General features: G+C 53.9%; 3 protein-coding genes across 3 annotated transcripts in view; 1 reads left to right on the top strand and 2 right to left on the bottom strand.

Annotated features, from left to right (window-relative positions):
- Positions 1-20,200, top strand: part of LOC141958828 (olfactory receptor 51E2-like) — a 138,327-nt gene that overhangs the window by 91,366 nt on the left and 26,761 nt on the right. The gene's annotated exons all lie outside the window — the stretch shown is intronic.
- LOC141966835 (olfactory receptor 52R1-like) lies at positions 13,061-14,005 on the bottom strand. The gene has a single exon (XM_074919996.1). The coding sequence runs from the start codon at positions 14,003-14,005 to the stop codon at positions 13,061-13,063; it is 945 nt and encodes a 314-aa protein (XP_074776097.1).
- LOC141966826 (olfactory receptor 51E2-like) lies at positions 18,265-19,221 on the bottom strand. Its single transcript, XM_074919984.1, has one exon. The coding sequence runs from the start codon at positions 19,219-19,221 to the stop codon at positions 18,265-18,267; it is 957 nt and encodes a 318-aa protein (XP_074776085.1).

Here is a 20,200-nt window from a genome sequence, read left to right as displayed (position 1 = left end):
TTAAAAATATAACAAATTAATCAAACTCCAGAGCCTTTTAAGGGATTCTTATTCCAAGTTTAATGTCAGTCTAAGAAGCAGGTTAACCAGAGGACTATCAGGTAAAATTATTTTTATCTGTCCTGATCCCCACGCTTATCAAAATAACAGGAGCAGAAAAAAATAAAATCAGTTCTCTTCACTCAGCATAACCCAAAAATACTCTTTAAGTGGCGCTGCGCTGCCCCTCCGGGGTTATATATAGTGTAAGGCACGATTTCCTAGCTCTAGAGGGAATTCTGTCAGGATCGTCAGCATAATAGAGCATTTCAGAGACAGGCCTTACAGCCGGTGGGACCGGGATGCAATCACAACGGAATCCAGCCAGCCGTGTGATATGTTTGTTGTGTTCTCCCACACGACTCGAAATGAGGGTGAACGGTAACATACTTGTTCTGATTTAGCAAAAGATGCTTTATTGCTTTTGAGAAGTAAATAAACATGCTGTTTTCGCCAAGAAACAGTATGGAAATAGCCAAGGTACCTAATGGCTCCGTGCTCCTGCAGCAACCATTTCTGGTAGTTTTTCACACTTGCACGTTACGGAGATATTTGGACAGAAAATCCGTCTGTGAAACACGGGGGATCCTTTGCAGCTTGTCAAGCCCGAAAGAGGGGGCTTAAGCTATAGGGGCACAAGCAACCCTGTGGGTGAGGCTGGAGGGCTGGGGCCAGGAGCCACATTGTGCAAGGACTGGCTGGGAACAGGACCATAACTTTTTTCCTGTGTCACTAGAAAAATATGATGTCATGGCAACTGCAGTGCTACTGCAAAAAAACTCAGGAAACGCCATTTGGATACAAAGAGATTTTTGATCCATTCCCTTTGGTAACTTCAGACAAACAAAGGTTTGAAACCCCAGAGTGATTTATCATAGTTGATCTGCCTCATCTTTTCTTTTTTCCTCCCCTCTCTGCTCAGTGCCCTTACAGCCCAAATTCTCTTCAGTCAGAGAACAGACACGTGCTTGCTTCCCACCCCAAACCAGAAATGATAGGGATAATGTTTCTGAGACGATGATGAGTTTCTCTTTCACATCCCAAAGACTCATCTGGCTGGAAGTGCAGGAGTTTTCACTGTCTGGCCCAAAGTGAACTCAGAAACCAGATTTTGCTGTTGTTGGCAGCCTTTTATCATGTGTCCTTCGACCTTTCTTTGCCCAGGCTAAAGGGCCGCTGCTGTGCGCACAGATCCCCAGGCTCCACTCCACAGGAATTAAGAATTCCTGCAGTAGACCCATGCATTCACCACCCAGTAACAGGCACCATGGTAATTAAAGTGATTAGATAAACCCACACACCAAACCGCAGCGGCTGGCAGATGCTGGAGGAGCCCCACGGCTGTGTGAGTGGCAGGGAGGGCACACCGGCCCCCCGAGAGCAGAGCACCGTCCCACCGCAGGGCACGTTCCCTCCTACCCGACAGACCCCAAATGGAAGAACCATCTTCTGGAGACTCCCCAGCTTCACCGCAGGGTCGCAGAGTGATGCCTAAGCTTGCCCAAAGCCTGCCGTGGTGCTCAGCCACCTGCCGCTCCGGCTCCGCGGATCTGACCAGCATTTCCTACCCGTTTGATGACCCTTGGGTTTGCTCTTGCAGCGTTCAGCCCTGTGCTGCCTCCAGCAGCTCCAGGTACGAAGGGCAGGACCATCCCCTGCCTGGACCGTGTAGCTGGTTGGCATTTTGTGGCCCCAGCCCTCACAGCAGGTCCCAGGTGACTGTCACTGAGATTTCACACAGGCATTATAAACCCAGACAGAGTCCTCCGCATGGGAAACACCAGGAGCGTGGTTCCTGTCCCTCTGCCTAAGGCCTTCAGCCGAACAGAGGTAAGGGCATGTGAAGGGTCAATGCGCCTCCACGCCAGCCTCGCTTCATCGTTCGTGTTTTAATTATGGGTGGGTGATTTTCCATTCAGATTTTGTGATAAGGGGTAGCTTAGGTTTACAGCTGGCTTGTTGGTCTATAATGATGCACTCCTATGGCTGTTTCAGGCCATATCCCTCCCATCCATCCATCTCCTCCTGTTGTGGTTTAACCCCACCAATGTTCAGCAAATGGCCCCCCTTCCTCCTCGCCTGTTTTGCCAGTTATCAGGCCTAGCAGAAAGGACACAGCCAGCATCAAGATGAACCAATAACCAGATTGTGCTTGACACAAAAGGGTCAGTACATGGGTGAGCACTGGGGGTACAAACAAGCCTATCAGGTTATACATAATTGACATCAATCCCAATGATCCCAACAACACCGCACAACCAGCAATGGGGGCAATAAACAGTGAAATGCAGTCTCCCATAGAAGGGATGGGAGACAACCAGGTCAACAAGCCCAATGCATAAGACCGAGGAAGCCCCACACTGAATCCCTACAGAGCCCGCGTTTACCAAAGCCAGACCTGCCTGGAGCCCAGTCCCAGGGAGGCGGGAGGTCCTTCCCCAGCAGGGAACTCTGCAGAATGCATCCCCCTCACACACAGACACTGCCCCTCCTGCCAGGGGTCCCAGCTGTTATCCCCTAGGTGGGACACCTGACCTTTCTTTACTCAGTGCGGGACCCCTGGGGCTCGTTTACCTAACGGCTCTCCCTGCAAGGCCAGAGGGAAGTTTAAAGGGAACCTCACCCCCTCTTTGTGAAGGACTGTGGGAATCACCCCTATGGCAACCTTAATGTGGGGTTGGGGTTGAAACCCCAGCATTTCATTGCCCCAGTTTCACTGCTGAGCACGATGCCCTGTGGCATGGAACCCGCCTTAGCTCAGCGGGTCCTGCCTGTGTCCCTTCCCCCGTCCCTGTGCACCCCCAGCCTACTCGCTGGTGGGCAGGGTGAGCAGCAGAAGAGACCCTGGTGCTGCGTAAGTGCTGTTCAGAAACAAATCGGACACCAGGGTTTTCTCGGCACTGTTTTGGTCACAAATCCGCTACAGCTTATGAGCTACTATGAAGCCAGACAAAACCAGCCCACCCTCCAAAGCCCTCACCTCGCCCCCAGGCAGCTATTCCAGCCCCCCCCTTGGCTCCGTGTTCCCTCTCCATCTATCCACACCCATCTCCATCATCTACCCCGATCTCTTCCCCATCACAGCGTTTCCTCTCGGTGTTTTCCACAGCCCGGGCACCTCTTGCTGCAATCAGGGACCCTGCAGGGATGCAGCTGCGGAGTCCTGGAGGAGGGAGGGGGCATTTCTGCCGAGAGTAACACCCAGCGCTCTGACAGCGCCTTTCAGACAGGAGCCGAAGCCCCGAAGTCGAGCTTTAAGAGCTGCGTTTCCTCACGGGCTCTTTCACAAGACACAGATTATACCCCATCTGCCGACGGGATGCTGTTTGCTCTGCCTCTGAAGTGGCGGGTGCTGAGCGTGCTTGGAGGTGGCGAGGCAGTTCCTGTGGGCCGCGTGTGCCCAGAGCCTGACAGATGGTGCGGCGAGGCGAGGCGCGACCGAGCTCCGCGCTCGTCCTCCTGGGCAGGGACTGAGCATCCTCCGGAGGCAGAGCGCCCACTCCTCCCCCGTGGCACAGCACCCAGCTGGGCTGTGGAAATTCTTCCTTTCCCTGCGTGCAGACACGTTGCTTACGTGTCTCCACAAGGACGAGAGTAAAAGGAGGATGGGAGCAGCAGGCCAGGAATATTCCTCCCTCAGCCTCGCTGCGGAGCGGTCAAGGTGCAGGGGCACTGGGGGGGTGGGATGCCCTCCTCCACAGGGGGAGGGGGAGACTTTCCCCGGTTTAATGAATATTTACCCAGCCCAGAATAGCTGAGGATGCACGGAGTGAACAAAGCAACCTTTTTATTTCTGTGGGACATCCAAAGCACATTTACAGATGATGAGGGTAAGGCGCACGTTCCAGTCTGCACACCCAGATTCAAATACTTAAATCTCTGTTTTCACGTTGAAGATAAATAGAGCACCCTGGAAAGCTGTCTGCTAATTTAACTTATCAAGCTAATTATTTAACTAGCAAAGTCGGAAGTGGAGGCGCAGATGTCTGGAGCTTTGTCTGAGAACTGGGGCACTTGGAAATGTGTCTCATCCCATTTTTTGTGGCTAACCTAATGAGTTTAGCCGCATGCCCTCCAATTAAACAATGCCCTGTTCCCTGCTTACGCAGGCAGATGGAGCGTGAATTCCTTGAGTGCCAAGGGCTGGAAAAGTTCATCTTTCACATCAGCCACTGCAGCCCCCGAAAAGACCCGCAGACAAGCTAGGCAAATTAGCATAAGTTAGAAGAGCATTTTATAACTTTTTCTTATATTTTTTACTTACAACCCCAAAAGGTACCATCCCTGCAGTCAAAGCCTAAGCCCTTTAAGCACGGGTTTTCTTTTATGCTTTGTATTTCACACAGCAGTGTATTTCCCTGAGGTATCCGTGGGCTGTGGATTGGAAGCTCTTGGTTGACAGTTCTGTAGAAGGAATGAGAGCCGGGTTTGTGTACACGTTGCTGAATTCTACTCATGACTGTTAGCTGTAATAACAACACTCCTGCTAAGAATTATGGTTGTTGTGTATATTACTAACGCACATATCAACTGAAATACGTGTCGCTTTGGATAGCTTGATGGGCTGTCAGCAAGAACTGCAGTAATGGCAGCAGCAAATAGAATAGTAAATAATCTGTGAAGGGAAAAGGTAATGTTCTAAATCTGCCAATGCTATGGTCCAAACTCAGCAGCCGGGCAAGGGGTGGTGGTTTGCAGAGCTCCAGGCAGGGCATCCTGCACAGGGGCAGGGGTGGCAATCTGAAAATCCATCGAGCAAGCTGAGGGAGCTGACTGGGCAGGCTGGGACCTGCGAGCAGGGACAGGCAGACAAGAGCCGGGGGGGCAAGGGGCATCGCATCCTGCCGTGACAGCCCCCGGCAAGGGGAGCGCTGCCCAGAGGAGGAGGGTGGGGAGAGGGACCCTGGTCCCCCCGCAGTGTCCCACAGGGGGTGCGTGGGGTGAGGCTGCGCCTCAGGGCCTGAGAGCAGAGGCGTGAGAAAGGCCGGGGAGCGAGGGGCAGGGCTGCAGACCCCGTGTAGGAGCTGGAGAGGGACCCACGGGGACGCGGAGTGCCAGGGAAGGATGGCAGTGCTCACAGAAGAGGCTGCAGCGATGTCCTGGGAGGGAAGTAGCCCCGGTGCAATAAATGACGTTGGGATTGACTTTACAAGTGAGGAACCTGGGGAAAATAAAGCAGAAAAAAAAGGACTGAGCTGGCACTGTCCTCATCAATGCCCTGGCACATCTTCAAGGAGGAGAAAAGAAATGAGATCTGCACACCGAGACACTGGGCTGTTCATTTTTATTGCCCTGAGAAATCTAATCCTGCGTTACCTTTGAAATGCTGATGGAAAGGGACTTTTTTATGGCAGGGAGACGTCAGCATGCAGCAGCATGGCCCCAAGGAACAGCAGCTGTGCCCCGTCTTTCCTGCTGACCGGGGGCTCCTTCCCACCGCTGGCTTTTCTCCCCTTGCTGTCTGACGGGTCTCATCACAGTGCTGGGAAATGGGAAATGGCACCATCCTGCTCACGGTGAGAGCGAATCGAAGGCTCCCCCAGCCCCTGTGCTGCTTCCTTCCGTGCTGGCCGTGGGGGCCCCGGCTCTGCCCGCCCTCCCCTCAGTGCTGCCTCGGCACCAGGTGCTTCTGGCCATGGCCTTTGACGGCTACGCGGCCATCTGCTGCCGCTGAGATACTCCTCCACGCCGGGATTGCAAAGACTGGACATGACGCTGCTGGCGAGCACAGACTCTGCCCTGAACAGCCTCTCTGGCCTAACCCTGGGGCTGTTCCTGCCCCCAGACACGGTGCCCATCGCCTTGTCCTACGCCATGATCAGCACCACCTCCGGAGAGGAGCAGACCAAAGCCCTCATGTCTGCGCTGTCCTCATCCACGTCCCCGTGGTCAGCCTGTCATTATACACCCGTACGGGAAGAATGCTGCACCCCTCAGCCACAACATCTGCCTTTTTGTCCCGCCTGTGTTGGACCCCATCATCTACAGCATGAAAAACAAGCATGAAAAACAAGCCCGTCTACAGCATGAAAAAAGCCTCCTCAGGCTCCTGTGTCAAAGACTGGCCTGGCCTGGCCATGGCCAGCAGCCCAGGAGTCGCTGAGAGGTGGGAAGCTTTTGCCTACGTGAAATGCCTGTGAAAAGTGACAGGTCGAACATAAGCAGGAGTTTAAGAGAAAAGAGACCTTAATGGGAAGAGGACCTTACACGGGACCCTCTACCTCTCAGCAGAACACCCTAACTGCATTAAAAGGAACCCAGCTAGGAAACAGGGCGACCACTTGGTGACCAAGGGTGAGAAGCAGACTCAGGGGTGATCAGGCCATAGCAGAGGAGCTCAGTGAATTCTCTGCCTCAGATTCCTACACTTGTACACTTTCACACTGTTGTCATGGCAAATGGATCAGAGGATCTTGATCTGTTCAAAGTAAATATGGAGGAGGGGTTTGCATCAGAGAAATGTCAGTTAAATAGCACTGACTCCCGGGACCAGATGTCGTTCACCTGAGAGTCTGGAAGGAGCTCGGGGGTGAAGCTGACGATGCTGGGCAAGGGGCATCACTATTGCACGTGGTCACGGTGCTGCAGGGCGCATCGGCCCCTCAACTCCACCTGCAAAAGGGGCTCTGTGGGCTTCCTGGGACCTGCTGGCTGGTGGGACTGCAGAGGCTCTGATAAAGTCACCAAGCATGTGGGCAAACACATACGGGTAAAGCTCTGGCAGAGTCAGCCAGGCTGCTGCAAGGGGCAATCTGGGAGTCTGCTGGACCCCGAGAGGGGCTCCAGCCCGAGAGACCCCGTGGCCGTAACACACACGGATGCCCAAAAGCCTTTGACTAAATGCTTTTAAGGAAATTAGGTCATAGGGGGATTGGAGGAAGCCCTCTTCCAGGGACGGGAAGTCGGTTGAGATAAGAGCAGGTCATCTGCAGCCCAGAGGGGAGTCAGCCGTGGCCTCCCCAAGGGACCTCTGCTGGGACCCGTCCTATCCCGCACTCGCATCGGTGCCCTGCACGAGGGAGGGCACAGGGGACTCAGAGCCTGCAGGTGACACTAGAACAGAGAGCAACTCTCTTCTCTGGTTTTATAAGATTGTTAAAACTTTAATTGCAACAACAATAAACTCTTGGCTCCACGCAGAAGGCGTGTTTCCTTCTGCTGTAACAGCCCCAACACACACACACACACACACACACACCCCCCCACACCCACACCCCCCACGAGACGTGGCAACACCTGAACGGGGTAAGATGTTGTTTGGATCACAAGGCCCACAGAAGTGAGTCTCAAAGCACGGCGCTGTGGTGGGGGGGTATGTAATACATCTGCTGACAGGTCTCCTGGGCTGCCGTGGGGACGGGGAAACCCCGTGAAGGTTTGTCACAGCCAGCGCTCAGCCCTGGAGCCCAGGGAGGGGGGCTCAGCCTGAGGAAGGAGGCTTCTCTTGTTTGGGTCACCCCAGTGAAATCTTATCAGGTAACGTGCAAAGCACCGACAGCCGTGCAGCTCTCAGTCTGCCTTGGAATACGTAAGGTATTTTTTGTTATTTTTCTGTAATTTCCCTTGGGTGTTCATGTGCCTCTTTAGGCTTCAGTAAAGACCAGCGCTCCTTGGTTGGTCTCACTCATGGCAGCTTTGTGTGAGGAAAAAAAGGAGTCAGGATTTATTCCGGCCCTTCTGAGCCCCTCCTGGGCTGGTGGATGCTGCAGAGCCATGAGGAAGGCAACGACCTTCCGTGCACAGCAGGGCTGCCGCCAGCGCTGCCACCCGTGACTTGGTTTTAAGTGCACAGCGCTGCTTCGCCCCTCTGCTTTCGAGGCTTGTGCCGAAGCCGTCCTGTCCAAATGAACGGAAATCAAAGCAGATTTCCTGGGCTGGGGGATGTGGTACTGCCTTGGCTGGCTTGCACCAGAGGACAAAAAGTCTTGAGAGGTGGAGTCCTGGATGAAGGGGGGAAGCAGACCTGGATCTTGCACAGAAAGCCAACCTCCGGACTTGGGCGTCACGGCGGGAGTTCGCCAGCCCTCGCTCTGCCTGTTCCTTGTCCCGCAGGAGAGCAAGAGAAAGGGCAGCGTGGAGATACCCCGACCCGTGCTCTGCCACTGCCGGGTGACTCCCTCACCCAGATACCCGAGGCGCCTTCTGGGGCTTTATAAATGGGATTCCCATGTCCCTTCCGTGCAGGTGTGGCAGAGCACATCTCTGATGGTTGTGAGCTTCACCCTCATTTTAGAACTCTTTTTTTTTTTTTTTTAAATAAAATTCTTTGCACCTCTATTTTCTTCCTTTCCGTGAATGAATATCAGGCTCGATCTTTTCCTTCCCTAAAAATAACCTTGACAGCAAAGACCTGATATGGGTGCCTTTGCACCAAGTGGTTTCTGTATCTCTGAGAGCTGGGCACAGCTGAGAACTCAGATAGCGCAGTAACATTTTGCAGGATTCAGCCAGCAAGCACTCACCCGCGCGCTGCCAGAAAAGCAGCCTCGCGAACATCTGCTAGCGCAAGAGCAAAGGGTTTCAGACTGGGATATTCTCGTATGGACGAACGCGAGTGCTGTTTTCCAGCACAAATGGAGTAAGCAATAAGCCAAATCACCCTGTCGCAGGGAGGAGGGCTCTGGCAGCTCCCCGCGGTGTACAGGCACTGCTTCTGCACGCTGAGATTTGAGTCCTACGCACCCACCTTGCCAAGCTGTACCACAGGCAGGGATTGCTCCTCCTCACGGGTGACTGTCCCCTCGCCCGGCGCGGGTGCCTGCTGCGCAGCATCTCCGCTGGCTGTCTGGACCCCACCAACCACCCCGGGGACCAGGCAGTTTGTCGCACCCCGCTGCCCACCCCGCTGTGATAAACAGCCCTCGCTGACATGGGAAGGGTCTGAGGGTAACAAGCTCTTCCTGACGTGGGCACCCTCCCTTTAAATACTAATAATCACTGGAACACGAATACTGCAGTAACACTGACAAAGTTCTCTGAAATTACGGAACAGCTGCCATGCCAAAAGCAGCCCAGAAAAAGCAGATCGCTTTGCCTTAAATATGGAGCAATACCCAAATAGGAGCCACCTGAGATCTTGCCTCCAGGCTGCCAGGGAACATCTTCATAGAGCCACTCCACAGAGTCCCCGGGGCTCCCAGGCTCGCTGGGTACTTCTGCTGCTTCTTTCGTTGTTGTTGTTGCTCCACGGTCTCAGCGGAGATGAGGCAAACGTGCTGTTAAGAGCAAATGCCAGTGTCAAGTGGGAGGCTACTGTGGAATTGCTTTGGGTTAGCACCAGGAGCTAAATAAGGTGAGAAACCAGGTGTGAAGTCAAAGCAGGACTGGAATGTGGTGTTGGCTTCTGGTTTCAACAAGGAGATGCCAGGGAGGAGGAACTTTCCTGGGAGACCCTCTGTGGGGGTGGGAAGGGCAGACGTGAGCCTACCACGGGGAGAGAGCGATGGTGGCGGGATGCCCCTTTCCTGTGGCCTCGGGCACCATCATCAGGAGATGAAACGCCTGGAAACACTGGGCTGCCCACCAAAACATTCAGGTTTGGCCTTTTTCAGCAGTGGGACCATCTGTCACCCTTGGATTTCAAAGCACCACCTCCAAGCTGTACACCCCCACCCCATGGAAGGGGCTGTGTCCCTGGTTTGGGGACAGACCCCCTCGGCTTTCCCTCCGCTTTCTCTGGGCAGCTCACATGTAGCGTTAGCCTTGGCGGGGGGGCACTGCTGACCTCCCCCCAGCCCAGCAACCACCCCTCCACACTGCCCAGTGACCCCGAGTCACAGCCAGCTTGCTTTGTTTACAGAGAAGGGAATCCTAGAGAAGGAGCCTGAGCTGTTGGTGCCCAGTGCCTGACATCATGCGGCGGTGATGGCTTGTGTGCAGACATCCCGTAGGTCACATGGAGCTCTCTGAGTCAGCCAGTCACGTACCTGACCAGCAATGACCCCCTGCTGTCATCTCTTACTTAAATAACACACATCTTAGAAGACGTCTCCCATTGCCACCAGAGGAGACAGCCTGGTGGAATGGACGGACATCATCAGTATCATCAGTAAATTTGCAGGTGACACCAAGTGCAGCGGGAGCGTCGATCTGCATGAGGACAGGGAGGCTCCACAGAGAGACCTGGATAGATCGGATCGGTGCCAACGTCAGCGGGATGGGCTTCAACAAGGGCAAGTGCCAGGTCCTGCCCTTGGGCCACCACAACCCCCTGCGTGGCTACAGGCTCGGGAAGGGGTGACTGGAGCTGTCTGGGGGAGAAGGGTCTGGGGGTTCTCACTGACCAGCACCTGAACAGGAGCCAGCAGCGTGCCCGGGGGCCAAGAAAGCCAACGGCCTCCTGGCTTGGATCAGCACCGGTGTGACCAGCAGGAGCAGGGAGGTGACAGTCCCCCTGTGCTCGGCACTGGGGGGGCCACACCTGGAGGTTGTGTCCAGGTTTGGGCACCTCAACCCGAGAGAGATCTGGAGGGGCTGGAGCGAGGGCAGAGGAGGGCAACGAGGCTGGGGAAGGGCTGGAGAATCAATCCTGTGAGGAGGCAGGGCAGGAGCTGGGAGTGTTCAGGGTGAGGAGGAGGAGGCTGAGGGGAGCCCTCATCCCTCTCTGCAGCTCCTGCCAGGACATTGCAGAGAGGCTGGGGCTGGGCTCTGCTCCCAGGGGATCAGGGACAGGACAAGAGGGAACGGCTGGAAACTGCCCCAGGGGAGGCTCAGGCTGGGCAGGAGGAGAAAATGTTTCCCAGCAAGAGTGGTCCGAGAGTGGAACAGGCTGCCCAGGGAGGGGGGAGTCCCCATCCCTGGGGGGGTTTCAGGGCCGTTGGGATGAGCTGTGGGGGATGTGGGGTAGGGGAGAACTTTGTAGAGTCGGGCTGAGGGTTGGACTCGCTGATCCCGAGGGGATTTTCCAGCCTGAAGGGTTCGGGGATTCTGTGACATTTGTCATGAGGGCAGCTCCATGTTCTTAATGAAAATGAAAACAACATTTTTTGTGGAGCCTGCAGAAAAATGGGGGTTCTACCTCACTCGAGCAGTCAGTCCACAAGAAATGGTGCAGCCCTGCTTTATGAATTGGGTGCTCTGAGACCGGCTGGCAGACGAACAGCAGTCCTGTCTCTCCTCCTTTGGCTTCCCCCGCCTCTCATCTGCAGTCCTTGAAAAGCTACTTCTGTTTTATCTGAAGAAAAAGGATGAACTGAGTTGAAATTTAAGTATTATACTGAAATGGTGCCAAAAAAATACTCATTTCCCATTTTGTCTGCAGCCTAACATCTGCTTCACTTCAGCAGAAGCACATGTTCTCTTCCTGGGGGTCCCCCTCCTGCTTCCCCACCGGTATCCAGCTCACGGAGAGATAACAGAGCCCGAGGCTCCTTGTGGGTGGCCACGATAGTCGGGGCTGCTCCGGAAGATAGAGAGCTCCAAGAAATGCCAGGCCAGGTCCGCGCTCTCCTCTCCATCCATTAGTGCCCTTCAGCTTGCACCAAAAATAGAGCAGAGGTCCGTAACGTGCTTGAGTTTCACGCCCTGAGTTTAGGTCATCTGACCTTCACCTCGTGGTGCCGACCCTTTTCAGACGTAGAGCAGCGGTTCTGTAAAACGGGTTTGCCTGTTTTGGGGGATATGTTGTGGTTTAACCCCAGCCAGCCACCAAGCACGGTACAGCTGCTCGCTCACGCCTGCTCCCTCCCACTGTGGTGGGGAAGAGAGTCGGGGAAAAAGAGTAATGCTCGTGGGTTGAGATAAGATCGGTTTAATAATGAAACTAAAATAAAATATAACAATAATCAAATATAATAATAGTGATGAAGATAGTAATGAGAAGGAATATAACAGAGAGAAATAAACCCCAAGAAAAGCCAAGGGGTGCACAGTGCAGTCGCTCACCACCCACCGAGCGATGCCCAAGCAGCGATCGGCCCCTCCTGGCCAACCTCCCCCCCCCCGAGTTTCTATACTGGGCAGGACGTTCCGTGGTGTGGAATATCCCTTTGGCTCGTTCAGCTCAGCTCTCCTGGCCATGCTCCTTTCCCTCCCAGCTTCTTTGTGCACCGGCTCGCTGGCAAAGCATGGGGAACCGAAACATCCTGACCCCAGCATAAACAGCACCTAACACCAACTAAACCATCAGTGTGTTACCAACATTATTCTCACACTAAACCCGAAACACAGCCCAGCTACTGGGAAGGAAATTAACTCTACCCCAGCCAAAACCAGGATTATAGCTGACTTACGCTAGGATAGTGCAATCCTCTAAGCAACACTCTCCCTGTGATAGGTCACTCCAAATAATTGCATCAGCGACGGTTTCTGGTATTTTTGAAAGGCTTCACATTTACATAAGACTTTTGGAATTTGCTAGCACGGGATTATTGTAGGGTTTGCCTTCCTTAAAAAACAAATGTTAATGGTTAAAATTGAATTCCACCCATTTCCTTCCACAAGGACACTCACCATTCCCACCTGAGCACCGTCCCATTGAATCACAGAATCATTTAGGTTGGAAAAGACTTTTAGGATCATCAAGTCCAACCATAAACCCAGCACTGCCAAGTCCACCACTGAGCCACGTCCCCGAGCGCCACATCTACAGGTCTCCTAAAGACCACCACACACTCCAGGGAACACTTCATAAAACGAGACCTGACGCAGGAACATCTTTTGGAGATACGCATCCTTGCAGTGTAAATATTTTAATCATGAGAGGACATTATTTTTAATAGTGAAAGAATTTTAACAGTGAGGAGTTTCACTTCTGGGAGGGGTGAACTTTCCATCTCCCAGTGCTGTAGAAGCCGGACTGAATGTCTCTATGCCAAATTTCATCACACAAGAGATGAAACGTCCTGGACAGTGATAACAGAAGAGACAGTGTACTGATTTCTGCGAGAATGTTGCATTCAAACTCCAGTCACTGAGGAAGAGCCCCTCCCTGAACAAATAAATCGTCACAGCATTAACTCTCATTAAATTTACCAGCATCATCAGAAAATTATGAGCACAGTTTGAAGCACATACCTATGGGTCAGGTTCCCTTTTGCTGGAAGAGGAGGACCACCCTGTCCCAGAGCTTCTTGTTTCTCACCCCATAAACAATGGGGTTTAACATGGGGGGCACCAGCAGGTAGAGGTTTGCCACCATTATATGGACGTGGGGAGGGATGCTCTGCCCAAACCGGTGGGTGAGGAACGTGAAGAGGGCAGGGACATAAAACGCAAGGATGACACAGATGTGAGACGTACAAGTGCTGAAGGATTTAAGTTGTGCCTCTCTGGACGACAGCCTCATTACTACCCGCAGGATCATGGTGTAGGACACCGAGATCAGGATCACGTCAGAGCCTGTCACTATGAAAGCTGCAAAGAGGCCGTACATGACGTTGACTCTGGTGTCCCCACAGGCCAGCTTCACCACGGCCATGTGCTCGCAGTAGGAGTGGGAGATGACGTGATGCTGGCAGAAGGGCAACCTATGGAGAAGGAAGCAGAAGGGACTCACCAGGAGGACCCCACGCACCAGCACCAGGCTCCCGAGGGCCACCACCGCCGGCACAGAGAGGATGCTGGAGTGCCGCAGCGGGCGGCAAATTGCCATGTAGCGATCCAAGGCCATGGCCATGAGCACGCCTGACTCCACCGACGAGAAGGTATGGATGAAGAACAGCTGAGCGAGGCAGGAGAGAAACCCAATCTCCCTGGAGCCCAGCCAGAAGATGCCAAGCATTTTGGGGAGCATGGATGTGGACAGGACCAGGTCAGTGAAGGCCAACATGGCCAGGAAGAGATACATGGGCTCGTGCAGGCTCGGCTCTGTCTTTATGATGAGGAGAAGGGTGACGTTCCCCAGCACAGCAATGGCATACATGATGCAGAAGGGGAAGGCAATCCAGAACTGCTCCTTCTCCAGCCCGGGGATACCAACGAGTAGGAAATAGGGAGGGTGGGAGAAGGCACTGGAGTTCAGAGACATGAAACTGGTTGGACTCGATGATCCCAAAGGTCTTTTCCAACCTGAATGATTCTGTGAAACCCTTCTTGTGTCTTGCCTACACTGAAGGGTCTTGTGTCCTGTAAAAAAAGCAGCAAACACCCTCGTCCTGATCTGGTCTGTGGCAAACAGAGACTGGCATGAGGTGCAGCCTACGAGCCCCAGTTCCGCCCAGAGCCAGCCACCCACCTCCTGCCTCAGGAGAGCGCTTCTGAAGCCCGTGTGCTGCCCGTTCCCACCGCAGCACCCTGACCCACCTCCCGAGCCGGCCTGGAGCACGCAGCCTGGATTCCCCCCAACGGGAAGGACCGCCCGAGGCGCACCCCGATACTCTCCAGTGTCCGGAGGTGGCCGGCCCGGGGGACAGATGGAAGCTGCTCCGCAGCAAAACTTGCAGTGTGGGCCGCGGGGACAGAAAGGCGTTAGGGCCAGCCCCGCGGCTCCAGAAGGTTTTGACAGCGCAGAGCTGCTGGCCAGTGTAAACAGAGGCAACAAGGGGTTCCCTCAGTCAAAACCCACCCGATTTCAGGGCAATGCCCTGAGCCAGTGGCGCAGTATTTGGCAACCCCACCCCTACAAGCGCAGCGCTGCCCGTTCTCGCCCCCAGCAGCCTGCGGCCCGCTCGGCCCCTGCTTGCTCAGCCCGAGGTTCTTCCCTCATACCTGGGAAAAAGGATCCCTTGAAGAGCCCCGCAGCACAGCCCGGGCCAATGTTCTGACCTGAGAAGACCCTTCAGAAACCTTCCTGGGGCCGATGGCAAGCTGCGGGCCGCAGAGGGCCGGAGGGGACAGCCGCAGGTCCCGAGGGTCCGGGGGTGGCCGAGGATGCTCCCGCAGCATCCGAGCGAGGCCTCGCACCCCACCCACCCCAGCCCGGCCACCAGTCACCCCCGGAGCCGGGCTCTGGGGGCTGAGCTTGGAGCCTTACAAACGGCTGGGGCTCGCCTGCGCTCTGGCGGAGATTTCCCGGGTTTTGGGTTCGGGTTTTGGCTTTTTTTTTTTTTTTTTTCCATGTGGCTGTAAACATCCTGGGAATTGATATCCCTGCTATTTTTATTTCTTCATCCCACCTCCTCCCTGCCAGCTGCAGTTGGTGCTGCTGTCCCTAAATCCTCAGTTCTTCCAGGGAGCGCGGCGGGGCGGGGAAGGCGCTTCCCTGCCCGCGGGCTCCGCGGCCGGGGCTGCTGCTGCCCGGCGGGAGCCGTGCCAGAAAAAGCCTAATTACAGGGCAAGAAATGGCTGCCCGAGCCCTAAATACAGACCTGCCTCCCTCCGGTTTCTAAGCAGGGGCTTAGCGCGGCAGAGGCGCTGATCTGCGGGCAGATACACCCCAGCAGGGAGCGGGGCATCTCCCCCGCTGCTTCTCGGGTCATTAGCGGGAGACAGACGGGCAGGTTTTAACCCCCTCGGTGCCGATGACCTCAACGCAGCCGCATTTTGCTCAGTTTGCTCGCAGCGTGTTTATTCCCAGCGCTGGGTTTGTAATTAAAACAGCAGCAGCATCAGTTAGGAAGCGCTTTGCAAACCTCGGAGAGGGGCGGGGGGGTCCAGGCGCCCCATCCTCTGGGGTGGGGGGGGTGGGGGGGGGGTGTCCTGCTGCTGCAAGGGGCATTTCAGCGGGCAAGAAGTTGAGGAGGAAGGCAGAGTCCCCTCTTCCCCAGCAAAGCCACGCTCTGGGACTAAAGTTTGGAAACCGAGATGGAGAGCGAGAATCCCACACCGCTTCCATCTGCACCCGGGAGAAATTCATCACGCCTCCCCGCTCCGAGGCTCTAATAACTGTCTGTCTGAGAAACAGGCGGCTGGGAAACATAACAGAGCATTTTCAGGATGGTTCATTCATTTTTCTTTATTAATTTTTCTCCCAGCACAAAAGGAAAAAAAAAAAAAAAACAAACCACAAAACCAACCGACAAAAAAGGAACATATGGAGAGTGAGCAGGAGCCATTTCTCAATGTCACAGCCCTCTGAAAAGAGTCCAGATCTGTAGCGTGCCTCTGAAAAATTCATTCATGCTTCCCAAATCACATTAGGCAGGTACAGAGTGTTTTCATTTTTATGAAAATTGTTTACCCTTTTAAGCTGTAATAAAACAGAACATGACCAAAACGACAGGGGGCAAAACTGCCTCTAAGTCCCAGATGGCAACTACTTGTAACTCACTTAAATGCAAGTATTTCTTCTGAAATAAATTGTGCTTTAATTTAGCAGAAGAGATTACAACAAGATGTGTTTCAGGGAGCCTGACAAGCCCAGACTACAGAAAGGAGCCCGTTTTACTCTCAGCTTAGCTGGCAGTTGGAACAAACTCCACCCGCCCCCAGCAAGTGTTGGTGCCGTCTGAAGGGCCCGATGCGAGGCAGCGCCTGTCGCCCCTCAGACACCTCCTCGGCGCTCCTCGAGCCCCTGAGTGCAGCCCTTAGACCCATCTTCAGTCCTCCCTGATGGAGCTCACCGTTCATCGCCTGCTTTCCACGCATTTCCCTGGTTTTCTCCAATAATTTATTGCTTTTTCACAGCTAGGCTTGCTGTATTCACACCAGTGTGTGCAGGGGCAACAGGAGCATGTGCCACGCAAGGGAAGGTTGCCCAGAGGGGCTGTGCTGCTTCTACCCTTGAAGGTTTTTAGGACCCAGCTGGATAAACCCTGAGCAAACTGGCCTGAAATCAACTGAAATCCCTCTTTACAAATCTTAGATCAGCAAGCATGGGGTGAATCAGTGTAAATTTACGTGCTCTGTAATTTTTATTTTTCTCTTCCCTCCTTCTCTAGCAGTTCCTCCTGATACTCGCTGGTTTGGGCTCTGGGTTGGCCTTTCTGGAGGATGAGATCTATGCCCCCAAAGGATTATCCCACAGTCTACTCAGCACTTGCTAAACCACACCTAGATACTGCATCTGGGTTTGGGCCCCCGCGCAAAAAAAGGCATCAGCAAAGCTCAGCTGATGGTTCCCAGGGTGGCTGGCGTTGGAGCGACGCTCCATGGGGAGAGGCTTGGGAAAACGGGCTTGTTCAGCCTGGAAAGGAAAAGGTTCTGGGAGGGCCCGCAGCAGATCAGCCTTCCTCTACCCTTATCTAGAAGATGGAGCCAAGTTCCTCGCAGTGTGGCATGGTGGGAGAATGAGAGAAAACAAGTGTAAGCTGAACCAAGAGAGGTTTAAACTGGGTATAAAGAGAAGCTTTTTCAGAGTGAGAACAATCAAGCACTGTAACAGAGACCCAGAGAGGTTGTGCAACATCCATCCCCGCAGGCTTTCGACACCGAACCGGATAAACTTTGTCTGACCCTGGAGCTTGCCCTGCTTTGAGCAGGAGGTTGGGTTAGAGATGTCCTGAGGTCACTTCCAACCTGAATCACCCCGTGACTCTGTGATAATCCCCTACTGATGGAGACATCAGTGTTCAAGAGCACCTGGGCCTCCTGATGGAGGTAAATCAGCCTTCTTCATAGTACCTGGTGCTGCTCTAGTCCTGTGGCGGGTCCTGCTGTGCGAGGCTTTGTGCACTACTATCTTGTGGAGTGAAAGCCAGTGTTCAAAGCTGAGATCACACCCCCCCGGCACCTCTCCCTGGAGGAATCCCAGGGGCTGTTGCAGTAGGGAACCACCACGTCCCTGTGCATGGCAGTGCAGCCACCTCAAGGGTGAAGACCATTCATGGCAACCAACAGCAAGGTGAGAGTTTAAACCGAGAGGAAAACGAAGAGGTTGTTTGTTTCTTTCTATTTACAAAGAAACAGATTTATTTTTAAAAAGACAAAGACCATTAGGAAAAAAATTACAAGTGAACAGTTTTCAAATCTGTATGTTTTTTTGTAAAACCCTATTGTACAACAACCTTTCCCAGGATCTTGAACCTTTTTCCAAAATATGAAGTGGTGTTTCTACCCTTGCAGACATTCAGAAGCTGGACACAGTGCTGGGCAGCCGGCTTGAGCTGGGGTCTGGACAAGATGATCTTCAGAGGTGCCTCCAGCCTCAACGATTCTGTGATCCTGCGATGGTGTGAAAACAAATGCAGTTTGCTTTCAGACCTTCTTCGTTGGCCCGAAGGCTTGGTGGCTTTCATTGTATTAAAAGAGCTTTGTAGCTGTGTCCCACTAGTAGAAGAGCCATGGGAGTAAAGAGAAGAAAGGCTGTTAGCTGCTCTGTTTCGTGGGGAACAGTCCTGCACCGAAGACTTTAAGTGTAAAACAAGATGAGCTGGTGTCAGGATACAGGAGGCAGCAGCCGAGCACGGGTCACTGGGCAGTTCTGTCGCTGTATATATGAATTAAATTCAGGATCCTCCTCTGGATCTCCTTGGTCCTCACCCCGTAGATGATGGGGTTGAGCACAGCGGGCACCAGGATGTAGACGTTGCCCATGATGATATGGACCAGTGGGGCCAGGTCCTTCCCAAACCTGTGCACCACGGACAGCCCGATCAGGGGCACGTAGAAGGCCAGGACCACGCAGATATGGGCAACGCAGGTGCTGAACACCTTGAGCCTCTCCTTCCACGCGGCCAGCCGCAAGACAGCCTTGAGGATGAGGACGTAGGAGAGGCAGATGAGGATGGCGTCCAGGCCCATGACCAGCAGGATGGCGGTGAGGCCGTACACCACGCTGGGGGTGGCGTTGGCACAGGCCAGGTTCATCACGTCCTGGTGCAGGCAGAAGGAGTGTGACAGCACCCGGGAGCTGCAGAAGGGAAGGGGCAGGAGGAGTAAAGGCAAAGGCAGGAAGAAGAGAACTCCCCTGGCCATGGCTACCAGCCCTATTTTCGCTGTGGCAGCGTTGGTGAGGATGGCGGCGTGTCTCAGCGGGTGGCAGATGGCCACGTACCGGTCCACAGCCATGGCCAGCAGGATGGTGGACTCGATGGCCGAGAGGGTGTGGATGAGGAACATCTGGACAAGGCACGCGCTGAAGCTGATCTCGCTGGTGTTGAACCAGTAGAAGGAGAGGGCACGGGGCACCGTGGATGTGGACAAGGCCAGGTCGATGGCAGCCAGCATGCAGAGGAAGAAGTACATGGGGGCGTGCAGGCTGGGCTCCGTCTTCACTATGAACAGCACCGCGCAGTTGCCCGTGACCGCCAAGATGTACATGGAGCAGAGGAGGATCGCCATCCAGAAATGGGCCGCCTCCAGCCCCGGGATGCTGGCCAGGATGAAGGAGGGTGGGCTGAGGTCAGAGCTGTTGGGGGAGGGCATGGCACGTGGGCTGGAGAGCGGTCATGCTATGCCATGGCACGTCCCCTGCTGCAAGGGAAAGAGAAACAGCGACTTTATAAATCCTTTCCCATGACTCCAAATCCCGTGGGGCCACAGCTGTGAAATGCGAAGGGACCTTAGAGCTGCTCTGCTGACGCAGAGAGACGCTCTCTCCTTTCTTTAGCCCACTGTGGCTACGTACAACAGCATATGCAGCCACAAAACGGTGGCATTTGAATTTGAACAGGAATTAGCTGGAATTCTTCTCAGTGCGGAACACTGTAAAATCAGCATTTTAAATGATAAACCCAACAGCTGAACTTGTTTCCTTTTAATTTTAAAGGGCAAAATTTAAAAAAAAAAAAAAAACAAAACAAAACAACAGATTTTTAGTTCTTCCTGTTAAACTTCAGTTCTCCCCGAGTTTTTCCGTATGTCAGAAACGGGCTCTGTGAAACTGCCTGTGCTGCCTCCCACCACCCACCACTCCCAGGCGCTGCAGACACGCACAGTGAGCCGCTCATGGTTATTTGTTTGCACACACGAATTGGATTTTCATCCATTCGGCCTGAAAACACATACGGAAATACCAGAGTGTCTGTAGAGAAAAGAATTCTGATTATTCACCTTATTCTGTCGCTGTAAACTGTCCGGGAGTGCTGTGATCCAAGGAGAATGGCCAGGAAGATACCCAAAAGCCTTTACTTTTGGTGCCTTTCTGTTCTCAGGGATCAGATTTTTAAAGAGATTGGGATTTTCAAAGCTCTGGGGCGAGTGTCAAAGGCTGGGGCAGGGGCAGGGTGCGAGCCCCAGCGTGCACAGCCCAGCCCGGGGGGGCAGCCCTGCCCGCCGCAGCCCCAGCCCTGCCCAAGGAGGGGGACGAGCCCCCCTGCGCTCCGCAGCATCACTGAGCTCCCTCGTTACCTCTTCCGTGCCCTGTCCGTGCAAAGCGAGGACGCAGAACGGCTTAGCCCTGCAG

The sequence above is a fragment of the Athene noctua genome, chromosome 1, assembly GCF_965140245.1.
Source record: "Athene noctua chromosome 1, bAthNoc1.hap1.1, whole genome shotgun sequence".
NCBI lineage: Eukaryota > Metazoa > Chordata > Aves > Strigiformes > Strigidae > Athene > Athene noctua.
This window is presented reverse-complemented; position numbering and strand designations above follow the sequence as displayed.

Bases quoted from the DNA above. Each gene is read 5' to 3' on its own strand.
- LOC141966826 (XM_074919984.1), bottom strand. From the start codon at position 19,221: ATGCCCTCCCCCAACAGCTCTGACCTCAGCCCACCCTCCTTCATCCTG.
- LOC141966835 (XM_074919996.1), bottom strand. From the start codon at position 14,005: ATGTCTCTGAACTCCAGTGCCTTCTCCCACCCTCCCTATTTCCTACTC.